Genomic DNA, 22,103 nt, shown 5'->3' with positions numbered 1-22,103 from the left:
CTGAGCGTTGCTGTGTTGGTTTGGGGAGCTGAGCCACAGCGGTGGATGTCCTGAGCTGGAAGGGACCCACGAGGATCAGGAGTTTTGGGGCTGCTGCTGGTCACAACCCAGTTCTCCTTGCTCCCCCAGAGCCCACTGTCAGCATAGTCCAAGATGCCCGCAGTCGGAGTGCCAGCTACCTTCAGAGCCCGTATGACCTGCCTAGGAACAGTCACATTCCTGGGCACTACGACCTGCTCCCCGTCCGGCACAGCCCCACGCACGGGCCTTCTTGGGACAAGCAGTCCTAGAGGGATGGACTTCACTGGGCACTGTGCTGCCAACACAGACTGTGAGGAAGCAGAGGAGAAGCCATTCCTTCCTTTCCTGTGGACTGGCAAGGACTCACACGACATCAGCTTGGGCCAACTGCTGCTGCATGATGTTATTTATAAAGACATTTTTTGTATGGGTACCTGGAACTAACAAGAGCCTCCTCCACGTGGGACTGGAGCACATCACCCCCGGAAGGTGTCTTCATGCTCCAGGCAAAAACTCTCCGTGGTGTGTTCTAACCCTGGCTTTGCTGTAAAGTAAACCACAAAAACATGCTAAGTAGAAGGACTTCAGGATGTACATTTCTACTGATTGCAGCAAGAAACCTTTTACTGTTAGGAACAAGGTGACTAGGAATACGCTGGAATTTATTTTCATCTTTGTCATGGGAATGGACATTTTTCTGAATGAGAGCAGGGAAACTTGTCATTTCACTGTCTGGAAAGCTCATTTACTGCCATCACCATGTGCAACCTGTGCAGATCATGCTTGGTAATTAGCATTGAGATTGTCATCTCTATATTCAGTACCAGAGAATTTGACACTTTCTGTGCAGTTTTTAATATCTTTCCAAACATCCCCTGATCTTTGCTAATGAATGGAATTTCCACAATGAGTCTCACACCCACTTACCACATTTTTAACGTTGATTGGCACAGGTAGGCTTTGATTTTCCTTATGCAGCTTCTCTTTTGGTAGCTAAATCCACAGATCTGTCAGGCAGTTTAAACTGCTGCCCTCCAATTCCTGCCCTGGGACGCTGCAGGTTTGCACAGACCAGCCCTGGTTTCATTTCCTTTCTCAAAGCTGAGCCACATCGGCTTCTCTCTCCCATCTTCCCAAACCATCTCCTCACGATTCACTGTCAGCATGCCACTGATGACACCTCTTAATCTGATGTGCATTACCATGTAGTGCAACTCTATCCATTGATGATTCTACCTGAAATGTCATTAAATGGAGCTGAAACTGGGTTTTCTTTTTCAGCAGCTGTTTGTTAAGTAATTATCAAGGGTCTGACCCATGGTAAAATTTTGGACTGAGCCACCATATTTTTTTTAATTTATAATCTCTATTGACCTAGAAAGTAGAGTACTTGCCGTTAGTTCCTTGTAGATTTTGAGCATGAAGTAGTATTGACTCTAAGTATGTAATTTTATTAGGCAAACGTGGAAGTAGCAAGTTGATTGCCTTTTAAATATAAAAAATATTCTGTTGCACATTCGCCAGTCTGATGGAAGCGGAAGAGGACAACACCAGCCCCGTGGGTTTGCTCACAGCACGATCCCAGGAGCGGCCTGCAGGGCTCAGGACTGGCAAGAGGAGCCCTCCAGCTCAGGGGCAGCAGCTGGATCCCAGCTCTGGGAATACTCCTGGACCCTTGCAGCACCATGGTGGGACCCAGCTGTGTCCCCACAGATGGGCTCAGCCCTCACGCCTGGCTCTGGGAATTCTGCCCCTGGGAGCCTTTCCCCTTGGAGCCAGGACTCTCCAGGCAGTCAGGCTGGCTCTGAACCCCCAGTCTGAGCCTGGGCACCCCCAGGCTCCCGGAGCAGGCACTGCCCGAGCCGCAGGATCCTGCCCACAAGGTTTCCTGAATGCTGCATGTGTGCATGGGGGCCATGGCTGATCAGCAATAGCAATTTTGTTTTCCAGGAAAGCCTTATTTGAGATGTAAGGAAACAATTATTTTGTAGGCCCAGTAGGAATATATTTTACATACATGAATGGAAAGATTTACCTCAAAAATATCAAGAGAAAGGCAGTTGGATAAGGAATACTCTTGTTAAGACCCACCTTGGCACCCAGCACAAGCAGCCTGAGCTGCTGGCCTGACCCATGTTCGTGTGTTGCTGTAGTTTGCAATGAGACTCCAGAGAGCAGAGATGTGCTCAGTTGTTTGGTTTGGTTTTTTTTCAAAGCAGGATTTTGAAACCAAATGCAATGATGTGCATAGAGCTTAACAGGAAAAAAAAAAACCCAACAAAACCAACAAAAAAAGTACCTTCTTGTATATCAGCGTTAGCTTAGGAAACAGGCACCAAAATGGCAATACTTTTTTAAGGCAAGACAGATTTGTAATATATTTGTTCACTGTGCAAAGGTATCCTACCTTGTACAAAATAAATTGAATTTCTCTCAATGTGTAGTTCTCCAACGTACTCATTTGCAGAGCCAAACTTCCAGCCCTGCACAGATCCAAGCTCTCCAGGTTATGTGGCTGCTCCCCTCAGCCAAAACCCCCCAGGCACCACGCTAGGGCAGAACTGGCTCAGAAAACCCAGTGCTGCCTTTCCAAGTTGGAGTAAACCAAAGGTAAGCAGCTCTGCACACCCTTCTCCCAGTTCCTCAGCAGTCTGACCTCAGTGAGACTCCTGGGAATGCTCAATCCCAGCTGGAAGAGCCCCTGCACACCCACCATGTGTGGTGACACTGCCCTGGGCCACTCACAGGTTCCCAGGCCTTCGTGTGGAAACTTTGGGACCCACGGTCACCCAGCAGCCATGGGACAGGACACGAGGCAGCCCAGCAGCTCCCAGGGAGCCCAATGAATAAATCACAGATTTGCAGTGGAAACACCTTCAGAATTAATGAGTCCCAGGCAATGCAGCCACTGCTACATGCTGAAGCTTTTCAATATTTGTGCTTCATATTTCTAAAAATCCTGTTAACTAAAGCCCAGCGTGTAATCTTCTTATTTGACAAGCCACACTCAATAAGCTATTTAAGGCTGGAAATTCATCAAGTCTGAATTTATAGAATAAGTAATTCTAGCTTAATAAAAATGTCTTTAAATCAGAACAATTCCATGTCCTTTCTGCTTTAGAGTCAGAACCTCAACTCCCATCAAAGACAGGAACCACTGACACTCACTGAATAATTGTTAAAAGTTGGGACTTTCAAATATGTAGATGATAGTAAAAACTCTTGGCAAGCAAAGCCCATTTTGAAGTATTATATGGAATTCCCAGACTCTCAGAAAGCTCCTTCCAGGGCCCGAAGCAGTGTCTGTTACCGTCAGTTGTCTCCCATTAGCAGGGAGGAGACACTTGAGTGCACAAGTAGTGCCAGTTATGGAACAGAAGGATTAATCAGCAGCTGAACAGGACAATCCCCCGTTGGAAAGCATTCAGATGAAGTAACGACTTGCATTGTTTCTCCCAAACACCTCTGGAAGCACCTTCCTGTCCCAGGAGTGTCACCCAGCCCAGGCCAGGATCTGCAGCCAGGTCCCTGCAATCCCTAGGGAAGCACAGCACAGACCCCCAAAACAGGAGGCAAAGTATTTGCCCGGTGAGAAGTTCCTTTTCCGTACACACCCCAATGGATTTTGCTTTAGAAGTCCTCAGCCTCCCACAGTGGTTTGTGCTCCCACCATCTGCACTGCAATTCCATCTGCTGCAGGAGGAAGAGTTTTGCCTAAAACCACACAAAATCCAGACTGATGTGACAGCAGAGTCAAATCACCTGCTCACAGGAATGAGGAAAGGAAGCAGAGTGAAACTCATCCTGCATTTCCAGCTGGCAAATTTAGAACGTGGCTGCCAAAGGAAATCGATTAATTTCAAAATCTGCTCCAGTATGGGCAGAGAATGTGCTGCAAGAACAGCTCCTGCAGTGAGTGAGGGGCTGGGCTCACAGCTTACCCTCAGAGCAGTCCCCAGGGCCACCAGTGCTGCCCCGTTGGTGCTCATGGACACCTCTTCATTAGGACACCACCGCGGGATCCAAAGCTTCCATCATCTGCTGCAGAAGGCAGGAGTTCATCTCCCACCGGAATTTCTTCTTTGTGGTAACATGGGGAAAAAAAACAGGTTTGTAAAAGTTATTCAGAGGTTTGAGTAGAGTAAACCCACAGAATTTTCTAAGCTTCAAAGCTTCCTGAAGCTGCCAAAGTGCCCTGGCTACAAACTGCAGCAGCCCCAAGAAGCTCAGAGCTGCTCTCAGGGGAGGCAACTGTGCTACACAACCTTTTCAGCTCCTTTTCCAGGAACACTTCCACTTCAGTGTCTTCTCACTGCCTCTTCCAAGAAGCTCATAGGTAAAATCTTCAGGTCGAGTCCCAATTCTCCCAAGAAGTGCACCCAACACCACAGTGAGTTGTCCCCTGTAATTCTTTATTAGAATCATGGATGAAGATATTTTAAATCAATCTAAAAAAATAATGAATCAAAGTACAGTACATGCATAAAATACAAAGTAATTTACAAACAGATCAAAATATCATCTTCAGAACTAATACCAGGAGGAGAAATGGAGTAAAAAACAAGAAGTGACCGACTACAGCAATGCCTTCCGTGTGCCTCACACATCATGAGCACCGCGAGACAGAAAGGTTGGGAACAGAACACAGCTGGAAGTGCCGACCACATCTGGATCTTCCAAGTGGGTCATATCAGAGTTTGAGAAACAACCCTTACAATCAATTACTTCCCTGTAATTGTATAAATAACTGCAGGCATTTACACAACAGAGAGTTCTTTTAATCCTGTGGGAATGCAGTGGCTGTGGCCCCCAATGCCAGTGTCAGGCGTGTTCAGGAACAGCACAGAGCAAGTGACAGAAGGCACAGTTCATGTATCCCTGAACAGGCAGACTGGACAGGATTGGTACAGAGCAACAGACCACAGCAGACAGGAAACAGAAAACTCCAGAGGGTTTTGTTGAAGAACATACAGCAAACCACTGGAATAATTTAAAAATACTGGATCAACCAGAACTGAAAACTAAGGCCAGGTAGTGGAAGTTATTCATTCATCAACTCAAGCACTTGTATATATTAATATATGTGGCATGCATTAATAGATGTGATATGTAATACGTGCCAACACCCTTCAAGTCTGTGTTCCATGAAAGAAAAAAAGGCATCCTCAAATCCTGATACCAGCAGGACTGTGGAGGCCAAGCCTCCAGCAGCACAAAGATGCTGCAAGTTCCAGAGCTGGAGTGACCCTTCCCCACGGACGTGGCTCCTACATTCACTTCCTTCTCAAGGGGCCCCTCCGTGGGGTCCCAGCAGCTCTGCCTCACATCAACCTCCTCTGCAGCAGGTGCCAAACCACAGCACCTCACTCACAGGTAGCCAGAACTGCTGCTAACTGCTGCTTGTTCACAACAAATTCTCTTTTCTCCCCCATAATATCCTATAAAACTTCACTTGACAATCTGAAGATGCAGCCAAAAACATTTAACTTACAATAAAATTGCACTTCAGAGCTTCACCGAGCTTTAAATGCAGAATACACCTTAAGACAAGAAAAGATTATTCTGCCCAGAGAGATTTCCTTGTTAACCTGACAGTAATTGCTTTGTGAGAAGCAGGATAACATCTTCAAGTGCTCTCCAAAGGTGTCAGTGCTCTGACTAGTGGGCATCATGTTGGGAAGGGATCAGCTGAGTTCCAAACAATTTACTGAGCCCAAACCGACAGGTCGGTGTTGGGAAAATACTGCAGCCACATCCAAGAAAGAGATTGATAAACACTGAAATCAAAGTGTTTAAGACATGGAGAAATTCATGGAGAAGGAATAAGCAGTAACTAAACACAAGAACGTAACCACGAGAATTACAAATATATTTAAATCTTGGACCTGGGGAATATACACAGCCTTTTAGGAAAGAATGGACAATTTATATATTCTGACAGCACTGCATCTTTGGTTTGTTTTCAGTGGTTGGAGGGACGTGGATGGGAACCACGTTGTTGCTTGGGGACATGTCATTCTCACGTCTGTCAGACATCTGCTTCTGGGAAACAATCCGATAGATCTCTGGAAGAGGAGAAAGAGCTGATCAATATGTGCACACCAGCAAAATGCCATCCAAGAGTTAAACCTGGGGGAAACCAGACATAGCTTCGCAATTACATAAGTAATGCAATGAAGCCTCCACACAAAGTTCAATTGTGGTGTTTTCTAGACACAGAAAATAAAATGTATTTTTGCAACAGAAATTACTTTTTAAACAACTGTTTTACTTTCCTTGAGATAGGAGTCCATAAATGGACGGAATTCACAAATCTCCATGCTATGAATGAGAAACTATGTGCCCATCTATTCCTTCTGAAGGTTCTTGAGCTCCAAGGACAGTGTCCAGGGACAAGGTCACATGTTTGCTGATGTATCCACAAACAGGATTAAAGGGAACCATTCCAGATTTCTCTCCCTGATAGGACTGCAAGGGCAATTTCTTCTTGCTGAGCACACCCATCATGTGTATCATATTCAAGCAGTGTTAAATCTTCAGAAAAGGTTGATTTGGGCCCAAGGAGGAGACTCAGCCCCTGCAGCAGCAGAGAAATCCTTTACAAAATGTGCTGTGTGAGAAATATGTGCTCCAGATGAATAGAGCCTTAACAGGGGAATCAGAGAGCATGGGATAAACGCCTGCACCAAGAACCGTGCCCTGTTCCTGGGGCTTGTCATGGCTGATGGTGCTGCACAAAAACTCAGAGCAGCTACAGCAGCACTGAGAGAGTAAAGCGTGTGTAGCACTTCACCCCCAGAAAGGAAACACAGGACACCAAAAATAGAATGTGGGGAACTCACTTGCAAATGTGAATTTGAAAACCATTAAAAAAATAAAAGCTTGCTAAAGCTCAATTTTACAAAAAGCCCCAGCTCAAACTCAGAAGGAACAAACTGTACATTAAAATGGCTTTTTCATATGCAGTCAGGTACAGATCAGGTCATTGAGGCAACCAAACAAGAGCTGAACAGGTTAAAGGATGTTCTGATTGCACCCTTTCTCAAGCTTGCTCTTCTTTCCAACCATCTTACACATAAACAACCTCACAAGACAAGTGAAAGCCATGAAACCAGACCTTCAAAGCCACCTGCAGCCCGGTGTGTGAATGTGCAGACTGGGTTCAGCTTGGCCCCGTGGCAGCGCTCAGCAGAGCCTGTGTGTGGGGTGGGAGGAGCAGAGCTGGAGAAATCTGCTCTGCACCTTCAGGACAAGCTTCGTGCTCAGGGCTGGCAGCCAGTTTACTTCCAGTGCAGAACAATGCCTGTTCCCATCAACAGGAAAAGCCTCTGGCCGCCTTTGTTACTGGGAATTCTCCGGTAGCACCTCCAGCAGCAGCAGTTCTCAGTTTCACAGAGAATTTCCTGAACAAGTTCATGCAAGTCTCTGATGTATCACACACTGGCTCGGGATCATCCCACCAGCCAGGACTCACACAGGGGGCCCTCCCAATTCCCTTACTGATAATCTACTCCTGACTCTGGGAACATCTTCCTATGACCCCCACTTCCACAAGCTCCCCAGCAGCCCTGCAAGTGAATCCACTGTCAACAGTCCCAGATTTGCTGCTTCCTCCTGCTTCTCCCTCCTCTGCAGAGCAAAGCTTGGTGCAGCCACAGCCTAAATGCTAAAACCTTCCCTTCCCTGGTGAGCTGCACACCCAGCACACAGGGCTGTGCTGCTGTGGCAGGGGAGGGGAGGGGGAACAGCCCAAACCTGCTCTCAGAGGGGCAGACTGCCCAGCAGCCAAGCCTGCACCGGAACTGCTGTGCCCCGAGAGCCCTGGGCTGATGAAGATGTGCCCTTTTTAATGAAGACACAGCACTCTGGGCTCTGCTCAGGAGCTGAATGAGACCTTATTAAGGGCACATTTAGCAGAATGCATCACTGCATAATAGGGAACTGTGAGAGACAGGCCTTGCACTGTGAGAGCTGGGAAATAGAGACACTGCTGCCCAGGAGGAGCTGGGCCAGGCCTTGGCTGCTCAGCCTGCACTGGGGTTCCATTCATTGTCAGGTGTACAGAGGCAACAAAAGAGGAAACCCCTCGATTTTCTGATGTTAATTCTCTGATGTTGTTTCCTTGGTGATGGGATTCCTTAGAGATGAAGCCACGTCAGAATGCGGTGTGGGAACAGAGACAGCACAGAGCCAGGCAGGGAAGGGAGGCAGGCTCCAGTTTACTTTAAGGATGCTTTATCCTGCTGTGAATGCTCAGGGTGGCTGGGATCATAATACCAGTCTCTCTTATTTGCCAGATGATACAAAGCAGCTTTGTGTGCACAATAATCAAGCCCTGGCAGTCTAGACATCTTGGAACAGAAGAATCTGGATAGGGACCATAACTCTAAGTCACAGATGGGAAAGGTCCCCAAAACCTCATCTGGAATCCACAGCAGGACAGGAAGCCCACCACATGTGTGAAACATCCCCTCTAAAAGTCCTCTATATATGGGAGAAGAAAGAAGAGCTTGTATCCCTTATTCCACCTGTAGCAACAGATCACACACTCAGGCTGTGCTAACGACGCTGGATTCGTATTTCCCATGGCCAAAGCCATCTATCCAAAGTGCTTGATCTGAGAATTCAGGTGTGGATAAGCTTAACAGGGACCCTGCTACACCTCCAAGGGAAGCATCTTCACCAACTTCCATCACTGTCCCAACCAGGCCAGCTTCAGAAGGCCTGGAAAGACAGGGGGGCTGCTACAGACCTTAGTCACAACACCCTGCTCAGGAGAGATCCCAGCATCTGGGGAAAGGCTCTGAGCAGCCCGGGGTGCCTGTGGTGCAGTTCCCAGCACCGCAAATACCAGCAGGGCTGGTGCAGCAGCTCGTCCTGCCCCTTCTGTCAGCCAGCTCTGCTCGCAGCCGCCGGCAATGCCTGCTGGCTTCCCCAGCTTCCTGCTCCCAAGGACAGCCAGCATTCCACCCACAGGCACTGAGCTGGGAGGCAGCGCTGCCAAACACAGCAGCCAGGATTCTGCAGGGTGACTCCAAAAACCACATTCCTCAGATGACTGCCCCCCTCTTTCCTCCAAAGCAAGTCATTAAGAGAAAAAGCCAGCTGTGAAGTGAGCTCCAGAACAGCCCTCCTTAGCGTGCCAGTCACAGCCCAGCTGGAGCCAACCTGCTGCTCAGGCACTGTTCACTGCACCTTTATCTCCCCCAAACAGGAGCCCCTGTCTGGAGAGAGCACATGCCCACTAAGCACAAGTGTTTCCTCCAGCACAGCTGAACTGACCCCTCCTGAACAAGGATCACAAGAATCCTGTTCACAAACCCAAGAGCTCTTCACCCTAACCTCTGTCACAGCAACATGCAGGCAACACTGACTTTCATGGAAAAGCAACAGCCTCAGGAATCTGTCAGAGCCCACCACGAGCAAGTTTTATCACCTGTCCACCCATTACAGACAGCTCTGTTTACAGACATATTGAACCAGAAAAAAAATCAAACTTCCCCAGATTAGAATCCAAACTCACTTCTGGAATAAAAGGTGCTGTGGGAAGCGTGTGAGGACAGATAAAGAAAGCCCAGCCCGAGAGGTGAGGCGCTTCCCATGGCAGCAGCAGCGCATCCTTTGAGCATCACACAGCTCTGAAGGCAGCCCAGGGCACACAGGAAACTCCCCACCTCCCCAGTGTCACACAGGAGATGGGGACTGTGAGGTGGCCAGACTACATGGCCATGACAGCCTGACAGCCACCTCGGGAGGGAATAAACACTGCCTGATTTATCTGATGTTGTTTTATTAGTGCTGGTGTATGAGTTAATTAACTAACCTGCATCTGAGAGCCCCGAGCCCTCTGCAAACAGAAAGTGGGAGCAGCAAAGCCTGTTCTACACAACACACAGCACATCAGGCCAAATCTGACCTCAAAGTCGAGGTGTTCCTCAGAGAAGGGCTACCAAGGATGTGGGCATAAAGGAAGAAGTCTCAGGTTTTGGCACTGACAAGTGAGCAATGTCTTTCTCCTGAAAAATCCATGCCCAAATTCATGAGCATTTTTGGCAGGATTGCCTTTAGGCATGTGAAGAAAACAGGAAATGCAGCAGGCATCCCAACACCTCTGCATTCAGCCACTCCTTAGTCATCCACCCTCTGATGGCACTGGCAGTTTGTCATGTAGGGAACAAATGTGTGAGCTAACAGAACTTCTTTCTTTTTGAAACAAATTTGTGCAATGCTGGAATTACAACCGAGTGACTAGACTGGAGTTAAAAGGGAACCACATGGTTCAATCAAAAAGGAAAAAAAAGTTCTTTATTCATCTATCACAAACACACTTTTAGCTGGTATCTGCACAGGGGCACTACTGCTCAGGAACCCAGGGTAAAAAACACAATAGAGTCAGAACTGTCAGAGGCCTCTTACAACTCCAGATGAAACAACATGGACACAAGTAGCTAATACCCCAGTAGCCTAACACCTCTCTCCAGTGCCAGGCTGTCCATAAAGCATTTCAAACAACTGAAGAAATGCTACAGGACTTATACTTTTACTACAGTAAATAACCTCCTAGTTCTGTCCTCACATGCATGTTCCAGTATAGCCCAAGGACCTTTCTGGTGTGTTTTTAAAGGAATGTCTAAATTAGGTGCCAAAGAGGAGAAGTTCAGAACTAACCAGGTGTCAATGTCAGCAACCAGATCTGATTTACAGACAGTTCAGAAGTGGGGCCACTGCTCATACCAAGCACATCACGTTTCCTGGCACATGCTACACTGGGAAGGAGGGACTTAAAATTTGCAAGTGGAAAACATGTCGGAGGCAGTTGGAGAAAACAAGACACTGCCTGGCACACCTCGAACAGAGACACAGCAAGCAGAGGAGTGTCTCAGATGTTTTGAAAACTCAGACTAGAGTATTTGCCAAAGCTGAGAATTATGAGAACTCCAAAACCAGAGGCCACAGTGTCTCAGAAATGCAGAAGCCTTATGAGAGTGAGTGACTACCACACCAATTTGTGAATTCCTACCCCACCTTTACAAGCCAGGGTTAAGTTAAGGTTCTCCAAATTGAGTGTCTCAGCTTGAACAAGTTTTGCCTACCTAAACAAAGCTTTAAACAAAAAGGAAGTACTTTATCCACTGAGCATAAAAATGCAGCACTGACTGCTGTCACATGTTACACAGGCCAAAAGTCCAGGCAGGACTATTTAAATGCAACAACAGCAACTCCTGCAGCTCAGGAGTCACTGTGTCTCAAAGGAAGGATCTCTGCTCTTTCATCCCTTTTTCCTTGGCAACTGCTATGGTCACCATTAAAGATGGAAACAAACTGGACTGACTTCTCCTTGATAAACAATGGCTGCTCTCACTTGATGCCAGCATGAGACAATTCCCTCCTGTGGGCACTCCCTGTAATGGGAGATGGAAACTGAAACACAAACCAGGCTGACAAGAAACCCGGGGCAGATCAAAGTAAACAAGGATTCATTCCCCAGTTCAAGGCTGGCTTTTCAACTGTGACTCTTTGAAACTGGACTCCAAATCTTATGGCTAATGAAGAATGATTAAATAGCAACATTTTAAACACTTTACAGGCAAAGAAATGCCTATTGCTTTCTGCCTATCATATCTGAGCAGCCTTCTGCAGCCTTCTACCCTTCCCCCTTGAAGCACAAAGCCCTGGATGACTCACCTGTCAGAATAGTCTGGAAAGCTGCTTCCACATTTGTAGAGTCTAAAGCAGACGTCTCAATAAATGACAAACCATTCTTCTCTGTGTGGACAGAAATACTATAATTAGAGAGGTACAGCACATATCTGTTTCCCATCTGGAAAAGCTTCTGTACCAGATAATATCTGTAGTGTTCCTGATGAGACACCCAGGTATCAAGAGAAAGTAAAACAAGTTGTGGGGTTTTCCCCGTTAAGTGATGGGAAAGTGACACCACCCAACACCAACACTAGAATTTACACCCACTCCCAAGCACAGATATCAGCCCAATGCTGTGTAACTTAAAGGCACATTTTCCTGCATCACTGAAAGGGATAATCTGTTGCAGTTTCTTTGTGTGAGAAAAATTCTGAGACATTCTTTAACCTCATCAAGTTTCTCCACCTCCCACCTGTTAATATATCACAGCAGTTTATTTAACAGGAATAGAGCAGCAGGGGGAATGATACTCCTCCAGCTGCAGGCAGGGATCCTCACTGGCCATAAACTCTGCCAGTGGAGCTACAGCAAACTTTAATGTGAGGAACCCAGCTACACTCCTGGATGAAAGAGACTGGGCCTGAACCAAGGCTTACAGAATCTAGAACTACTGTTCACAGATCTTAATTACATAACAAAAGTCAGAGAGCCAGTTTAATGAAAGTGTTCAGCCACAGGCACCTGTGTAAGGCTGCAGGTCGGTTGGGACACTGAAGGGAAAGCTACCACCACACAAAAAACTCAAACCTAAAGCCACAGGCACAGTTTCTGTAAGACAAACAGTGCCCAACCAAGAGAATAAATCTGGTTTAAGATATTCAGGTGCCTCTGGCTGATTCTTGAAACAACACGCATGTTCTACAAGATCTGCTTTCTGACTGAATGTGACATGTGACACTGAGGGACATGACCAGACGCAGGTTTTTTTCCTCCTACCCACACCCTCCCCAAGCCAGGTTGGGCAGATCCCCAGACAGCAGCAGGAAATTCCTGAGCTCCCGACCTGCGAAAGCTCTGGCCTCGTCGGTGGGGACGGCCCTGAGGTGGCGCAGGTCGCTCTTGTTGCCCACGAGCATGATGACGATGTTGCTGTCGGCGTGGTCCCGCAGCTCCTTCAGCCACCGCTCCACGTTCTCGTAGGTGAGGTGCTTGGCGATGTCGTACACCAGCAGCGCCCCCACGGCTCCCCGGTAGTACCTGGCACAGGGGACAGTCAGACAGACACCTTCAGGTCACAGGAGGCTGTGCCATGGAGGGGAGCAGCTCCGGCTAGGCCAGCTATGCAAACATTGCCCAGGGCAATTCCCCAGGACCATGGGACAGGACACGGGGAACCAGAGCAGCCAGACAGTTACACCACAGGGCCAGCTCAGAGTCTGGAAGTGAAGCAAACCCCATGGCTCTGGGGAAACCCTGCATCTCAGACATGAAACTCTGGGCTCTGTGAAAAGCTGCTGTCACTTTCCACCTCTGATCCACTCCTGAAAAGTCTCCCCCACCCATCACTGTGGGTGCAGCACAGGCACGGCCCAGAGTGATAAGGAGACTGTAGAGTGACTCACTGGGTCATAAAAATGTCAGCGTGATCTACTCCCTTTACCAAAGGCCACAGCTCCTTTCAAGTGAGAGCCACAGCAATGCATTCAAAAGGAAACAGGCTGTGCTCTCCCACCCCACAGTTCCCTCCAGCTCTACTGAAATCCAGCTTTTGCTATGCTGGTTTTTAACAATCAAACAAGCACACAAGTGAGCAGTCTTTCCTGGCTGCTACAGGAAGGTTTCTGCTCTTAGGTTACCACTGATAAAATGACCAGGAACACTGATATTCCTTTATCATTCACTTCCATGGAAATGAGTCTCTCAAAGCTCTCGCATTCTAAACTTGAAATGCCCCCAGTTACGTGTCAAGAGAGCACCGCAAAGGAAATCAGTCTGTGCAGGAACACACCAGATCGAGTTTCTGGGCTGAATATTATATATTATTTAACCTTCCCACCACCAGAGGCTGTGGGTGTTACCCAGTAAAACACTAACACCCCTGTCCGCAGTTGGTAAAGAACTGGAAGGGCCCAAAATTGCCCTCCTCAGCCAAAGCTTGTCCTCAGCTTCCCGGGCTGTACTTACGCTGAGGTTATGGCTCGGTATCGCTCCTGCCCCGCTGTGTCCCAGATCTGAGCCTTTATTGTCTTCCCATCCACCTGGATGCTCCTCGTTGCAAACTCCACTCCAATGGTGCTTTTGCTTTCCAAGTTAAACTCATTGCGAGTGAATCGAGACAGAAGGTTGCTCTTGCCTACTCCAGAGTCTCCAATAAGTACAACTGCAAGACAAAGATTGTATCAGACTCAGGCTCCAGATGTAAATGACACATTGAAAATCACACACAAGAAATATTTCTTTTCAAGAATGAAGCATCAAGAAAAAGAATGGCAACAGCACCATCCTTGTAATGAATCTGCTGTCCAAGTCTCAGTATTTCTGGAAAACCAGAGTTGCCACATTCACCAGCATTCTGAACAGATGTTAGACTTGACTTTCAATGCTTATATTTCAGCCTCCTTTGCTCAGCATGGAACAACATTCCTCTTTTAGGAACAATATACAGGGCTGTCACTGCAAACATTGGTGACCAGTTATATTTCCTTAAACAGTACTAGAACTAAAAACCAAAACACAAACCCTACAACCACACAACTGAAATCTGCTTTGCTGAAGAAGTCCAAAACACAGGGCAAGCAGAAGACTCTGCTTTCACTTTACGCTCCTCGTGCCTTTGCGGAGGAGACATTCCCCACTGGGGCAGAAAACTTTGTGAATAAAAAGAGAACCAAACCAAAGAACCCCCGAGGCCACCATCACCCTGCCAGCCAGTCTGAAATGTTTGCTGAGCCACAGCTCTCTGTCCTTCTGCAGTCCCCACTGCTGCTGTGGTTCCTGCACACATCAGACCAGAGTCTGAAGCTGCTCAAAAAAGCTGCCAGGGGATCGCTGAGCCTCACAACTGGATCCACCATTCCCTGGCTCAGCTTGACTTGTCCCAGCCCCAGTGCCAAGCAAACTAATTGGAGGGATTTAGCTATGCTTGACAAGAGACTGACAGAAGGTTCAAAGTCCAGTTCCTGCAGGAAAAACAGCATCACGAGGATTTGCTGCAGTATCTTGTAATGCTAGTTGAAAGGTGCAAGTTTAATTGTAACTTTAAACTCAGTACCAAGAGGCAGAACAGAGGATGAAATGTGCTCACAACCGAGTCACATCAGGTGATCCTATGGCCTTAAGGATGACAAGGTCCCAAACCAGTAGTGAAGGAAAGGGAAGAAAAACAAGACAAAATCATTGAGAAGAAAGGCCAATAATGAAGTTCAGCAGTGAACCAAGCCAGCCCAAGCAAAAAAGTGCACACTCAGGTGACAACAAACATTGTGTCTTTGTATAATTAAAACAACAATTACTCGCTCAGTAACACACATCATTAACTGTTAAGACACCATAACACAGCGTTAAAGATTCTGTGTGGTACAACAAAGCAAGGAGTGCACCAAACACACTCAATGACACAAACCCCCTGTGGAGCTCAGTCTAGCAGCAGAAACACTCCCATCTGCTGCTGCAGCCCTCTGCAGCCTCTGTTGAAATAATGCAGAGCAATTCTTTGCTCTGACTGGAAGGGCAGAGCAGCACCTTTTAAACTCCCTCCATAAATGAAAATTGCAGAAAACGTTGGCTTCAAGCACGGCCTTGTGCAGAATACTTCATCAAAACAAGCATCTTCCAGCTGCCCGTGCCAGCTGACTCAGCACACAGCCGGCCAAGCACACGAGTTGCAGAAAGCACCCTCTGTTAACCTTTCCTGTGTAGGAAGATCACAAGTGCAGGTAGGTGGCAAGGCCCCTGAATGCAAACAGGAGTCGGCTTTCCTAGGCGCCAGGTCACTGCTGAACAGCTCTGCTGGCACAGAGATGCCACATGCTGATAAACCCAGGGCAGGGGACAGGGCACCACTTGCATCACCACCCCTGGCAAACAGCCACAGCTTTCCTCTGCCACTGGCAAGCCACTTCTTCAACACTGTTTTGGCAGGTCTGGACCATGGGTTTAGATGACATCATGTTTGTATTCACTGGGACACACAACAAGTTCCTAGGAGGGAAAAGTTGACAGGTCCTTTTGTACAGCTCAGTCCTGCTATCACCCAGCAGTGGCCAGAAGCTTCTCTTAGCAAGAAAAGCAATCCATGTTCACCATTTCCTTTTCCAAACTGGATGCATCGTACACCTGTTAAGTATTCCCTCAAACCTATTCTTGTAGTTCAGTGCAAAGCCCACCTTTGAGTCATTTAACAATAGAGGGATCCCTTCAATTCCTCTGCCAGCTTTCTTTCCTTACCATGTCTGATTCCCACACTGCTTATGTTCTGAATGGTTTCCAGCACCAGATTAATGTGTCCCAATTATAAGGGGAAAATAATACCTTCCTCCTTGAAGTCAGCTATTTCCTCTACTTAATTGGGCCATTGCAGCTCCTCTTGAACACAGGCACGAGGACAGCTTGGAATGTCAGCAGGCGCCTAAGACTCCTCACACCTTCTGCATTTCTGCCAGTCTGGGTAAGTACCACTCTTTAAATAAAATTGTGAACTGAAACAGCTTTAACAGCCACTCAGGTTGTGTTATTAATTTCAGTTTTGCTTTCCTTATCAAGCCACCATGTTTTGGTATTTTATACTACACAGTGTTCCCATGTATTACATTCTTAACATAGAAATGCAGTAGGAATGACCCTGGGTGGCCAAGTCCCATACTAAACACCCAAGCAAACAGCTTCTAGGAGGGAAATGATGTTATCTAGGCCATGATAAAGTTAATTTTTCCTGTACATAGTCCCTTTCATTGGGCTTTTCTTCCAGAAACTCACTCCTAATGGTTAGAAATTGCCTTCTGATTTTCGGAAGGAATTAGTGGTCAGCTGACGGTGGTGTCCATGTGCCAGCATTCTCCATTAGCTTATTAGTGTCTTCTCCCAGTGGTGTTTAGGCTGGGATATTTACAGAAAGCAACCACAGCTCATCTGGGCTTTGCTGTATTTGCTAAATACAAAAACTTGTCAAATGGTTCCATAGAAACACATTGTTCATTTCCCCAAATACCTTCCCTACAAGTTTTTCAAATTCTTTTCAGCACAGTGAGAACTGCACACTTTGTCCTAAGCCAGATCTCCCTATGATGCAGACAAGAATTTCAGTATTTCCATTTCTGTTAGGCACACCTGGAACTGAAAATATTTCTCCTGGCCATTTCACCTTGATGGCTCTATCTGCCTGTCATCAGACCTAATTGTTCAGCTTTAGGCTGGCAAACTTTTACTTTACCAGAGTCCGAGTCTTCAGGGATAAATCCTTACATCCCAAATCCCAGCTTATCTGGAGGACCACAGTCCTCATCTGCACACAGCTCTTTCAGTGCCACAGTTCCGCTTCCTCTGTCCCACCCAACTTGCATCACCCACAAATTCCTTTTCTACACCAGCACTGGAAGGAGGAAGGTCTGCAGGAAACATTTTAGCCAGTTCAGCCACAAGACCCAGTCCTGACATTAATCAATAACCAGGTGTGGAGCACCACCTCCCTCACAGGAGCAGCACTTTAGGAAGTTGCACAATCAAGGAAAATTGTACTGGCACATCTGAAAGTCATGGAAATAATCTCCCAGCCCCAAGTGACTGATTTAGTGGTGGGACAGTTCAATACTTGCAACCACGTGCTTTCAATGCATTTGACTTTCTATAGCATTTACTACCCCAAACACTTAAGACAAGCATACAAGCATTCAGTGGAGAGAGGAAAAAAATAGTATGAAGTCCACAGTACTGTATAAATTTCACTCTGTAATTCCAGATTTATTTCTGTAGAAGACCAAAATAAGAACTCAATTTCCTATGCTGCATGAGAAGCAATTTAGAGAACTATGTCAAGAAAGGATTATTAATTTTTCACCAACATTCCAGCTCACTCCCACAATTTTTATTTCTGTAAAACCTCTTAGTTTAAATTTTCAGAAAATATTTTAATCATCTCATTAAATATGAGATCAGGTTGAAAGTAGAGTCTAGCAGCACTAGCTTGTGTCATCTGTGGCAAAAGTTATTGCACAAGTCACGTATTACATGATCTAGGACAAGTACACCAGCACAAGGAAATCACCATGTCTAAAACTTGTCTCTGCACTGAGCTCTGCTACTATGAGACATGCCAGTAAAAAGCTTGGATATGTCTTCATGATCCCCAGAAGAACCTGCTGATGAATACCTCTCCCTCCACTTCAGCTGGAGTTTGAAGGGCATGTGAAAAAAATGACTTGATCCTACACATCATAGCTGGTCATAAACCCAACACGGGCATGACTTATTTTAATCACCCTCCTCAGCTGTGCCCCATTTTATTCACTCTTTTCCTGTGAAAATGAGAACTGGCACCCCAGAGGCCTCTGGGGCAGGGATTACCTGTCCATATGATCAGCAACAGCTCCCAACAGCTCTGCAGTAAATGGCTGCACCAGCAGCTTTGCTGCGGCACCAAAGTGCCTCCAGATCTGAGGCAGTGAAAGCCAAGGGTTTCTACCACTGTCAAACCAATAAATGTCATGCAACCACACATTTATCTAAACATACAAGTAAAAATGGGTCTTCTAAACCCCAAACCAGCAAGCTGGTTCCGTTTCAGAGCATTTCCTCAATATCAAAGGGAGAAGTTGGAGAAATGTACATGATGCAAAGAAGCAGAGAGCTGAAGCTGGAGTTTTTCCTAGCAGTAAACTGAACGTCACCACAGATCAGGTCCATGGCATGAGTCTGCCCCAAATCCAGAGTCCTAGATGGTCCAGGTGCAGACACAATCATCCTGAGCTTTGTCAATGGAAAAAATTTCAACATCTTCTACAACTGAAGGTTCCTTTGATAACTGCTCATCTATTGCAAGCACATTGATCAAAAAGAGCAACAGGTTCCCGTGCTAAAGCCAGGCTTAATTTATTAAGTAATAAAGTAATATCTTTATATCATTATTATATTTTCCTCCTACTAAAATTAGAACAAGATTTCTATGAACTGGACTTCATAGGCCTTGTGTTTCCTCAGGGGCCATTCTGGGAACAACAGGCACTGCTCTCAGTCAGACCCTGAAAGTATGGAAGAATACAAAGAAGCAGGAAGCAGGACAAGAAGAATTTAACAGAAACTGCTTTTTTCCAATCTAGGATTAGTCTTTCCTATATGCTGAAGTGTTGCAACATAGTCAGGAGATGTGTATTTTGTAACAGGTCCCTGGAATTTACCATACAGCAGCACAGGTGGGCTCAGCTTACACCCAGCAGCAGAGTCAGCCAGATTTCAACACACAGCTGCAGTCAGGGGCTGACAGGACAAAACCAGAGGTCTCACAAACAGAAACGTGGCAGTTCAGCCCAGGAGCAGCAAAAGACAGCCAGACTAGAGAACATCACACAATTGTTTTAACCAGGTCAAACTCTGAACTCAGTCCCGCCAACCTATGCATACAGTCCCTTCATAAACCCAGAAATGTCCTGCTGGATGAAGTGTCCTGACAGACCAACACCCAGAGTGACTCCAAACAGTGATGTCCAAAAACCACGACGTGTGTCACAACAAACAGGCTGATCTCTGTCCTAGCCAGCCCCTGCATCTTCAAATAAGCAATGCCTTCAGACTTGCCATTGTAACCGTCACACTGACATGCCCCAAACAAGATTTTCTTGCTTCTGTGAATTCATGCAGGCTTTCAAATCCATTTATAATATGCATGGCAATGCACCACTCCAAAATTTGCATACACACCTGACTTTGTCCTTTTGCTTTCACCCACTGCCCAATAAAAGAGGCATTACAGATATCCAGAGAAATTATTACAAACAGGAGATACTTTCCCTATTTGCCCTTACCACCCACTGTTTAAATTTTAATCAAGCTGTACATCAATTCAGTATAAGGGCTATGAATCCATTAGGTCTCCTTTCTGATGATTTTGATGCCCTTCTCCACCTTTTTAATTCTAGAACATCCCTTTCAAAATGGATATGTCTGTCATGCCTACATTTCACCTCAATTCCCAAGATGCTCATGTCTCCAATTCAAACACTGACTCAACATTGTCCCCAAGCTCCCTTTTCCTTTTCCAAAAGATTTACCTATCCCTTGCCTTTTTGACCAGTGCCTGGCAAGGAGACATTCCATTCAGAGACCTACTTGCAATAATTTCTAGATCATTCCAGAGTGGCGACAACTTGTTTAGAACAACCATTACCTCTGGGAAGTTACAAATGTTTCCACGGTTTTATTACTTTGCATTTTTGTGTTATTTCAGCTGCCACATCAATCCCAGTTAAGTGGCATTGCATCAACTTCCTGCAGTCCACTTTAGCCTGGAAAAACCCAAATCATTTATCTTCACAACAGCATTTTCACAGCATTCCCTGCATCCCCAACAGCTTCTATAAACCCAGCTAAACAGAAAAAGCTTTGGCAAAGGCAATCAATTAAATCAGCTTTGCACCTCTCCCTATAACTGGATTCCAACTCCATTTTTTCCCACAACAAAAGGAAGCAGGCCAAATGAAAGATAGGAGCTCTCCCAAAAAACTTTGTGTCACTGATAGTCCCAGGCTTTCACAGCTAAAACATTAATTACAAGCCCACTAACAGAACTGCATGAACAAGGGTAATTCAATGGCTTTGATTACCTGCACACAAGTACCTACAATAACACTGCCTGATGCCATTAAACCAGTGGTCAGCAAGGTCCGTGCCAGGGCTGCAAGCTGAGAAAAGAGCCTGTTCTGGAACTTCCTGATTTGATTTCCACAGCAGTACAGATGACTGATTTATAGGTAGAAATAATGCCACTTTCCACACGCAGTTGGATAAAACAGCCAACAACAACAAAAAAAAGTAATTCCCCAAAATTATTACAGGCACTTAAAGGTACAGGAAAAAACATCCATGTTTTCCTTTACCTTCATGATGATAAGCAAAGGGTCTCTCACCATTACAACACAACAAGCAATGCCCTTAATTCTAAATTGAAATTTACAATACCACATCACAATAGACAATGACTTTTTTACACTACTTTCCTTGCTTTTTCAGTGGGGTTTAAAAAACTGGATAGTGAACTTGCAAAACATCAGCACTTCTGTACACATTTCACAGCAGGCTACATGAACCTGTCCAGCAGGCTGGTGTTTTACTCTGCAGGGAGTGAAAATTGAGTATTTAACAACAACCTGGAAGGGTTTAACCCAACTGGCCACTGCATCGCAGACTGGAGGGGCATGAGCCCTGGAAAACAAGGCATTCCTGCCCTTCCCTGTGGGAGCCAGGACACAGCAAGGCCAGGCTGGACAGGGCTTGGAGCAACCTGGGAGAGTGGAAAGTGTCCCTGCCCATGGCAGGGGGTGGCATGCGATGATCTTAAGGACCCTTCCCACCCAAACCATTCCACGATTCCAGGAGGATTTTATGATCTCTGGGGGTGGAGCAGCAGGGACATTCCACTCCTCGCCAAGGGCTCTGAACACAGAAGGCAGCAAGTCGGACTACTTGATTAAATTAGCGCATCATCTACCAATGCTGAGTATATCTCACCCACTCTAAAGCTCTATTTAACAGCTGGAAAGGGTTCTTATCAACCTCGACGAGCCCTTATTAGCCCTGGGCATCCTTCCTGGCGATCTTCGCTCGCCACTCCGCAGACCGGCCGCCGCCTCAGCCTGTGCCCGGGGCAGCCTCGGACCGGCGCTGACACCAAATCCCCGCTGCCACAGCCGGCCCAGAGTTGACATTTTGGGGTGAGGGAAGGACACCCGAGCGGGGCCCGGCGATGCCCGGAGCGCTCCCCTCAGCCGCCGGGCCCCGCGTCAGGGAGCGGCCCCGGCCCCGGCCCCGCCCGCGGGCCCCGCCGTTCTCCCGCCCGCCCGCCGAGGCCTGCCCGCCTCACCTTTGAAGAGATAATCGTACTCGTCGTCGCGGGTGCCCATGGCGGGTGGCGGAGGAGCGGGACCGGGAGCGGGAACGGGAACGGGAGCGGAGCGGAGCGGAGCGGGGCCGGACCCTCCCTACAGCCGCCGCAGCTCTTCCGCCCTCCGCGCTCCGCCCGCCCGCCCACAGGCGCTTCCGGGGCAGCGGCGCCGCCGCACGACAGCGCCTGGGGCAGCGCCGCGGCCGCGCCCTCACAAAGCGAGCAGGGGTCCCGCCCGGCCCCGCGGCCCCCCAGCACCGATACCCCCTCGGCACCCCTGAGGGGAGCGGCCGCGCAGCGGCGGAGGAGTGGTGAACGAACTAGAGGCGGCCGGGAGGGGCTGGTGGCAGAG

The 22,103-nt window shown here is 47.2% G+C and overlaps 2 protein-coding genes across 6 annotated transcripts in view; one reads left to right on the top strand and one right to left on the bottom strand.

The window, feature by feature from the left end:
• MEGF11 (multiple EGF like domains 11) overlaps positions 1-2,460 on the top strand; it is a 254,203-nt gene extending 251,743 nt beyond the window's left edge. For 4 of the 5 annotated variants that reach the window (XM_038146755.1, XM_038146754.1, XM_038146756.1 and 1 more), the window contains one exon: positions 130-650. In XM_038146755.1, coding sequence (XP_038002683.1) covers positions 130-290 — 161 coding nt within the window. In that variant the 3' untranslated portion in view covers positions 291-650. Of the gene's footprint in view, positions 1-129 lie in introns of all 5 variants that reach the window. The other variant, XM_038146753.1, reaches the window with a different exon arrangement.
• Positions 2,461-4,416: 1,956 nt separating this feature from the next.
• Positions 4,417-21,921, bottom strand: RAB11A (RAB11A, member RAS oncogene family). Its single transcript, XM_038146760.1, has 5 exons — positions 21,731-21,921; positions 13,849-14,044; positions 12,728-12,921; positions 11,707-11,787; positions 4,417-6,086 (listed from the first exon to the last, which is right to left on the bottom strand). The coding sequence occupies exons 1-5, from the start codon at positions 21,768-21,770 to the stop codon at positions 5,947-5,949; spliced, it is 651 nt and encodes a 216-aa protein (XP_038002688.1). The 5' UTR covers positions 21,771-21,921; the 3' UTR covers positions 4,417-5,946.
• Positions 21,922-22,103: the final 182 nt, after the last annotated feature.

Source organism: Motacilla alba, chromosome 10, assembly GCF_015832195.1.
Source record: "Motacilla alba alba isolate MOTALB_02 chromosome 10, Motacilla_alba_V1.0_pri, whole genome shotgun sequence".
NCBI lineage: Eukaryota > Metazoa > Chordata > Aves > Passeriformes > Motacillidae > Motacilla > Motacilla alba.
The sequence above is the reverse complement of the archived record's forward strand: the minus strand, read 5'-3'. Positions and strand labels throughout refer to the sequence as shown.